Below are 8,684 nucleotides of genomic sequence, written 5' to 3'. Positions count from 1 at the left end.
ACATCTCAAATCTAAATTGCTGGAACATAGCACCAAATTTAAAACTGTAAGCTTCACTGTCCAAACACATATGGTGTGGACTATGTGTGCCTGGTAAACACATGTGGATCTGGTGAACAGTTATCACTTGTTGACCAACTACAGGATTACTGACCTCAGAGTCTCCAGTTTACAGTGGGGATTCCCCAGTCCAGCAGAGAGCAGCTTCACTCCTGAATCCTTCAGGTCATTGTTACTCAGGTCCAGCTCTCTAAGGTGTGAGGGGTTTGAACTCAGAGCTGAGACCAGAGAAGCACAGCGTTTCTTTGTGAGTCCACAGCCTGACAGCCTGACAGAGAGATCATCATGATTTCACAAACTGTTAATTTAACACCAGTAGTGTAGAAGGACAATGGCAGATGCATCTGGTTTATTCTCTCAAACAACATATAGATTCGTCTTCTGTCTCCTAGAATTGTATGGTCATATTGATAAATGACCTCTGTAGCTCAACTGGTAGAGCACGGCGCTTGTAACACCAAGGTAGTGGGTTTGATCCCCGGGACCACCCATACACAAAAATGTATGCACGCATGACTGTAAGTCGCTTTGGATAAAAGCGTCTGCTAAATGGCATATTTATTTATTTTTATACTAATGTGAACATCAATGCAGTGATTCGATATGTTTTTCAATATAATTTTATATACATATTATAATACATATATTTCTCTAAACTTCATATTTATTCCTGACGATTAGTACTTAAATGTCATTTTATGTACTCACAGAGCAGCTCTGGAGGCTTTGACCACTGGCAGCAGCCTCAGAAGACCTTCCTCTGATCTGGAGTATTTCTTCAGGTCAAACACATCCAGCTCCTTTTCTGAAGTCAGCAACACAAAGACCAGAGCTGACCACTGTGCAGGTGACAGTTCATCTTCTGAGAGACTTCCTGATCTCAGGTAGCTTTGGATCTCCTCCACTAGAGAATGGTCCTTCAGTTCATTCAGACAGTGGAACAGATTGATGCACCTCTCTGGAGAGGGATTCTCCCTGATCTTCTCCTTGATGTACTTGACTGTTTCTTCATGGCTCTGTGAGCTGCTTCTTGTCTTTGTCAGTAGACCTTGTAAGTGCTTCTGATTGGACTCCAGTGAGAGGCCCAGAAGGAAGCGGAGGAACAGGTCAAGGTTTCCCGTCTCACTTTGTAAGGCTTTATCCACAGCACTCTTGTAGACAGTAACTTTACGCTTGTGTCCTATCCTCACAGAAAAGTTCCTGGACTGTTCCGCCATTAGATCCTCATTGTTGTTGATGAATGAGTGGAGCACATATACAGCAGCCAGAAACTCCTGAATGCTCAGATGCACGAAGCAGTACACCTTGTCCTGGTACAGCACACATTCCTCTTTAAAGAGCTGTGTGCACAATCCTGAGTACACTGAGGCTTCTTTGACATCAACGCCAGCCTCTTTCAGGTCTTTTTCATAGAAAATCAGATTGCCCTTCACAAGCTGTTGAAAAGCCAGTTTTCCCAGTGACAGAATGCTCTCTTTATTCCAGTGTGGACCTGTCTCTTCTTTCCCAAGATACTTGTCATTCTTCTGTTTGGTATGAAACTCCACAAGGTGTGAGTACATCTCAGTCAGAGTCTTGGGCATCTCTTCTCTCTTGTCTGTACTCAACATGTGTTTAAGGACTGTTGCAGAAATCCAACAGAAGACTGGAATGTGGCACATGATGTGGAGGCTCCTTGATGTCTTTATGTGTGAGATGATTCTGCTGGCCAGGTCCTGATCACTGAATCTCTTCCTGAAGTACTCCTCCTTCTGTGGGTCATTGAACCCTCGTACCTCTGTCACCTGGTCAACACACACTGACGGGATCTTATTGGCTGCTGCAGGTCGGGTTGTTATCCAGAGGAGAGCAGAGGGAAGCAGATTTCCGTTGATGAGATTTGTCAGCAGAACATCCACTGAGGTTGACTCTGTGACGTCAAAACAAATCTTGTTCTTCTGGAAGTCTAGGGGCAGTCGGCACTCATCCAGACCATCAAAGATGAACAGAACTTTGTACTTGTCGTAGTTGGAGATTCTTGATTCTTTGGTTTCCATTGAGAAGTGACTGAGAAGTTCAATCAAAGTGTGTTTTTCATTTTTCATCAAATTCAGCTCCCGAAAAGGGAATGAAAATACAAATTGGACATCCTGATTTGCTTTTCCTTCAGCCCAGTCCAAAATGAACTTCTGCACAGAGACTGTTTTTCCAATGCCAGCGACTCCCTTTGTCAGCACAGTTCTGCTAAGTTTGTATTGTCCAGTTAAGGGTTTGAAGATGTCGTTACATTTGATTGCAGTCTCTGGTCTTGCTTGTTTCCTGGTTGTTGTCTCAATCTGTCTGAGCTCATGTTCATTATTGACCTCTCCTGTTCCACCCTCTGTGATGTAGAGCTCTGTGTAGATCTTATTGAGAAGTGTTGGGTTTCCTTGTTTAGCGATACCCTCAAATACACATTGAAACTTCTTCTTTAGATTAGATTTGAGTTCACGTTGGCAAATCACAGCAAGCTCATCTGAATCTAGAAATAACACAGAGGATATTAATATTACGTCTGTTTAATGCCTCCAGTATTCTAGGACTGTTATGACATTTTAAATTATAGTAATTTGTTTGCTTAACTGACTGTATAAATGTGTACATTTTTTCATAACACATTACAGACTGGTGTGACTGATTATATTATTATTAGTATTCTCTCTCTCTCTCTCTCTCTCTCTCTCTCTCTCTCTCTCTCTCAACACAACACATTATTCTGCTACTTGATGAGGTCACTAGGTGTTGTGTTAAGGCTGCTACAATATCATTGAGTTACACAGCTACTTTAGCTGTACTTTAGCTACAGCTTTTAAATGTTTGTTCTAAAACAGCATTCAACATGAGGCAGACAGCTCTTACTTTTCTCCAGTGTGTCAGCAAGCTCCTTCTGGTTCATTTTCCTCAGGACGTGCAGTGTGATCTTCAGAGCCCCCTCTCTGGCACTGCTCTCCTGCTTCTCATCTTCAGCATCCACCACTTCCTTATCCTGCTTCTGACTCTCAAAGCCTTCTGGGAGTTCTGGACTAAGAATCCTCTTGAACATCTTCAGCTCGTTCTTCACAAATGTCATAATATTCTCTTCAAGCAACTGAAATAAATCAAGTATATAGGTAATGCAAGAGACTAAATGCTTTCTCATTAACACATAAATGAATGATTGACAGATCAACTTTACTTGAGGTAAACAAAAACAAATGTACATAACAGGACCACATACACTGAATATGGAGGCCAGGTCTGTTTGATGACTCTGGGAAGACTGACCACAGAGAATCTCTGATTCTGATCTCTCCTGTTGGTTTCTGTGGACAAAACATGAGATTACATCTCCTCATCCAGGGAGTACACACACACACACACACACACACACACACACACACACACACACACACACACATACACACACACACACACACACACAGGGAGGGAATGTTGTGTTAGTTTAATATTGTTTCAGGACTATGAAAATGGAAAAAAGTATTAGCCTATGGATTATGAAAACAATAAAAATAAATGGGAAAATGGGAGAGGAGAAATGACTAGAGACAGTGTTGTTTAGCTCACTGACCATGACCCATGAGTTCTTCTTACCTTTGTTCAGTAGAAAAGTCTCCCTCTCTAAACTGTATAGGTTGACCCATAGACCGGTCACTCTTCATGGACACACAGCTGGGTACAGGGGAGGCTGGTCTCTCCTGCTTGATTGGACTTCAACACAACAGAGACAAACATTACATCTCTCATCTACTCTGAGCTCAGATGGGGAAACATAAAAAGAGTTTAATTCCAAAACGGTATATATCCATTTTCAGAAATGTTAGTAAATTAGCTTCTATTGTTTAAAAAAATTATCAAATATATGGTTGTGTTTTTTTACTAGCTAATCATGGCAGGGGGTTGTTCAATGACAGACATGTGTTTCTTTAAAATCGATCACTTAATGGCTTCATTTCAGAGAGACAAATGTTTTTTTTGCAAAATGCTATATATCTGCCTCACTCTCAGAGAAATAAGTAGTACTAATAGATTTTACACAGTTAAATGTAACACATAACTACATTTTTAATAAAGAACTGTACAAATGATACACTTGTGACTTGCAATATTTAAATATTATAAATAATAATTCAATACAGTAATATGAGATCTGTATGTAAAACATTTACATTTGATATTTTAGTCATTTAGCAGATGTTTTTGTCCAGGGCCTGGTATCCCAAAAGCATCTTAAGGCCAAGTTCATCATTAGAACCTTCGTAGGAGCATTGTAAAATCTCTGAGCTGTTTCCCAAAACCATCGTTATTAACGTTGCACTTGAAAACGCTCATATTCTAACACCTGCCTCAGACCACTTGTAGATCAGCCAAGTGCGTCGTTAGATGCTTTTTTGCCCTCCCGCGTCACTTTATACACAGAAGATCTCCGCTAAACATAGAACCACATGGTTTATCCGTCTCTTTGTTATGCTGATAAATTCAGAACAAAGTTGACTACAAATACAAAGTTGCCAATGTCTTTGCAATTGATTCAAACAAGGGACGTATAAACATTTGCTTCAAATGAAAACCGAGATGACTGCATTAAATTATAAACAACAGGCTATAGTCCTATTTCAATTATATTGAAATATATTCCATGTTCAATATATTTAGTTTTATTTTGCTACTTGTAAGCTACTGTCTGTAATTTGTCTCAATATATTTCATGATGTGTAGCCTAACATGTGCCCAATGATGTGCCAAATCTGTGATTTAGTGCATTTTTATTGTGTAAGCACTAGAATAAACTACCTCAATTTTTGCAGCCGTAGGTAGTAATATCTTTCTAGAAGCTGATCCATGGTCAGTATTGTGAAATAATTATAATTATAAGGAAAGATTTTAATGGAGAAAACTGATCCGAGAGCACCGCTCCCCTTCTTTCGATCCTATCAGTATCGATACATGCTCCACCGGACGTGATACCTTGTCGTGCTGCTGATCCAGTTTCTACTGGTCTCCTGCGGATCTGGAACTCTGACCTGTTAACCGGACGTGCGACCTTGTCCCGAACCTGCTGTTTCGACCCTCTCTCTCTCTCTCTCCCTCTCCTTCTCTCTCTCTACAACACCTGCTGTCTTGACCTCTGAATGCTTGGCTATGAACAGCCAACTGACATTTACTCCTGAGGTGCTGACCTGTTGCACACTCTATAACCACAGTGATTATTATTTGACCCTGCTGGTCATGAACATTTGAACATCTTGAAGAATGATCTGGCCTTAATGGCCATACACTCTTATAATCTCCCCCGGCACAGCCAGAAGAGGACTGGCCACCCCTCAGAGCCTGGTTCCTCTCTAGGTTTCTTCCTAGGTTCCTGCCTTTCTAGGGAATTTTTCCTAGCCACCGTGCTTCTACATCTGCATTGCTTGCTCTTTGGGGTTTTAGACTGGGTTTCTATATAAGCACTTTGTGACAACTGCTGATGTAAAAAAATATATAATTGTGGTACGCATATGAAGCAGACCAGGCCAGGGTTTAGGGTTTGAGAAGTCAAAGAAGTAAAAATGACTTCCTTAGTTGTTAGTAAAAAAAATGTTAACTCAGCATTGTTGGTTAAGGGCTCGTAAGTAAGCATTTCACAGTAAGGTCTACACCTGTTGTATTAGGAGCATGTGACAAATCTAATTTGGTTGATTGATTTGTTCATTTTATAAATGTTCTGTCTTCAGTAGTTGAACACATTATTACTTCAACCTCGTGAAAGTGACAAACTGACACGTTTTCATGTTAGTCAAAAACAACTTTATATGGAAGGAGTGCCTTTGATTTGACGGCCTGCACATGCGCAGTTCGGCGTGAGACGACCGTTCGGCGTAAGACGACTGCTCGACCTGATGACATGTTTTTACGCATGACCTTCAAATGAAATCAAATGAAATTGTATTTGTCACATGCGCCGAATACAACAGTGGTACACTTTACCGTGAAATGCTTACTTACGAGCCCTTTCCCATCAATTTAGTTAAAAAGTAACAAAAATTAGCTAAATAAAAAAAGGAAATAGTAACACAATAAAATAACACTAATGAGGCTATGAGGAGTACCAGTACTGAGTCAATGTCCAGGGGTACCAGGTAGTTGAGGTAATATGTACATGTAGGTAGGGGTTAAAGTGACTAGGCAATCAGGATAGAGATTACATCTCCTCATCCAGGGAGTACACACACACACACTCACTGACAGACACACACACACAGGGAGGGAATGTAGTGTTTGTTTAATATTGTTTCAGGACTATGAAAATGGAAAAAAGGTTTAGCCTATGGATTATGCAAACAACACAAATAAATGGGAAAATGGGAGAGGAGAAATGACTAGAGACAGTGTTGTTTAACTCACTGACCATGACCCATGAGTTCTTCTTACCTTTGTTCAGTAGAAAAGTCTCCCTCTCTCAACTCTATAGGATGAGCCATAGACTGGTCACTCTTCATGGACACACAGCTGGGTACAGGGGAGGCTGGTCTCTCCTGCTTGATTGGGCTTCAACACAACAGAGACAAACATTACATCTCTCATCTACTCTGAACTCAGATGGGGAAACATAACAAGAGTTTCATTCCAAAACGCTATATATCCATTTTCAGAAATGTTCGTAAATTAGCTTCCATTGTTTAAAGAAATGATCAAATAAATGGTTGTGTTTTCTCACTAGCTAATCATGGCATGGTGTTGTTCAATGACAGACATGTGTTTGTTTAAAATCGATCACTTAATGGCTTCATTTCAGAGAGACAAATGTTTTTTTTTGCATTTTCTGTTTGGGGTTTTAGACTGGGTTTCTATATAAGCACTTTGTGACAACTGCTGATGTAAAAAATATATTCTGGGAATACATATGAAGCAAACCAGGCCAGGGTTTGGGGTTTGAGATGTCAATGAGAGATAAAAATGACTTCCTTAGTTGTTCATTTAGAAAATGTTCTGTCTTAAGTAGTTTATCAAACTGACACATTTTCATGTTAGTCAAAAACAACTTTATATCGAAGGAGTGCCTTTGATTTGACGGCCTGCACATGTGCAGTTCAGCACAAGACGACCATTAGACCCAATCAATTAACATTAATTGAGTCACCTCTGGTCGAGAAAATTGTGTTTTCCTGGTACATTCATTGTCAGATTCATCAACCAGCAGCGAGCACTCTGCCTTCTAGCACAAGCAAGGGGCATGTTGAGGTACATTTGCTAACCGGGAGGGTTGCATGATGTAATTTATTGGCGGGCTGGAAGACGCACTCTTGTCTTTTCTATTCCGAGGTTGTTTACTCCCAATATCAGATATTAAGATCATTTTTTATAACACATGAATACTAGGGTTGAGGTTAAAGCATCTGACTAGTGATTATTTACCCGGGGTTCAACACCTGCTATAGTCACTATTTAATTGCTCTTCCAAAAGCAACACAGGCCTAATACAATATATATAGCTAACTAAAGTAATGAGTGACCATCTTAGAAAATCATGGGACATATAGTCTTTGGTTGCATGCTATTTTATGTGAAACATATTGCTGCTTGTAGCCTATAACTGATGCTTCGTGGTCATATGCTGCCATCTATGGGAAATATTTACATTTACATTAACGTCATTTAGCAGACGCTCTTATCCAGAGCGACTTACAGTTAGTGAGTGCATACATTATTTTTTATACTGGCCCCTCATGGGAATCGAACCCACAACCCTGGCGTTGCAAACGCCATGCTCTAAGAACTGAGCTACATCCCTGCCGGCCATTCCCTCCCCTACCCTGGGCCAATTGTGCGCCGCACCATGGGTCTCCCGGTCACGGCCAGCTACGACAGAGCCTGGATTCAAACCAGGATCTCTAGTGGCACAGCTAGCACTGCAATGCAGTGCCTTAGACAACTGCGCCACTTAGAAGTGATTAATTCAAGTACAGACATTGGTGAGGCAGCTGAGAATAAAGTGTATTTTTCTTGTTAATTCCTTAGATCAGTCTCAAACCTGCCCCACCTATCCGATGCCATTTTCTGGACTTTCACATAGAGGTGAGTAGGTCACCCAGTTCAAACCACATTTGAAAAATAAAATAAATGTGTCTTGTTTATCAAGCGTTCTGCCTTGCAATAATAAATATCATAAAATAACTAATAACAACAAAAAAAGCTAAATGCGTAAACAGGTTTTGATTAACAAAATTATCAAAATGCTATTTAATACTATAATTGCATTTACTAACATAATATTATTACTAAAATAGTTTCTAAAAGTGTTCTAGGCTACCCTACCCTTAAGGCTGAAATATTTCTGTATAGCACTTTGTGACATCTGCTGGTGTAAAAAGGGCTTTATCAATACATTTGATTGATTGTTAGGTTTAGGGTTTTTATGGCAAAAAACAGTATTGTTTATAGCTCTCTTCCGCCTCCCTGTGGCCGTCTGTGGTTCTACATAACTAATTCTTGACACTTGCTAGGCTCATAATCTGAGGTAGCAACTGCGTCAGATCTACAAATCCATTAGCTAGACCTCCCGATTATACAACAATCACCCCATTATATCCATTTGGTTTTCAATTCAGTGAACCTGTGCAGCATTC

The 8,684-nt window shown here is 40.2% G+C and overlaps 1 protein-coding gene across 1 annotated transcript; it reads right to left on the bottom strand.

Annotated features, from left to right (window-relative positions):
- Positions 1-11: 11 nt before the first annotated feature.
- On the bottom strand, positions 12-6,934 carry LOC311118261 (NLR family CARD domain-containing protein 3-like; the record flags this gene model as incomplete). The annotated part of the gene is made up of 7 exons (XM_084193095.1): positions 6,490-6,934; positions 3,670-3,786; positions 3,296-3,380; positions 2,938-3,166; positions 769-2,560; positions 174-328; positions 12-19 (listed from the first exon to the last, which is right to left on the bottom strand). The coding sequence occupies exons 1-7, from the start codon at positions 6,555-6,557 to the stop codon at positions 12-14; spliced, it is 2,454 nt and encodes an 817-aa protein (XP_084049221.1). The 5' UTR covers positions 6,558-6,934.
- Between the last annotated feature and the right edge of the window lie 1,750 nt (positions 6,935-8,684).

This window comes from Coregonus lavaretus (genome assembly GCF_964263955.1).
Source record: "Coregonus lavaretus genome assembly, contig: HAP1_SCAFFOLD_4959, whole genome shotgun sequence".
Lineage (NCBI taxonomy): Eukaryota > Metazoa > Chordata > Actinopteri > Salmoniformes > Salmonidae > Coregonus > Coregonus lavaretus.
The sequence above is the reverse complement of the archived record's forward strand: the minus strand, read 5'-3'. Positions and strand labels throughout refer to the sequence as shown.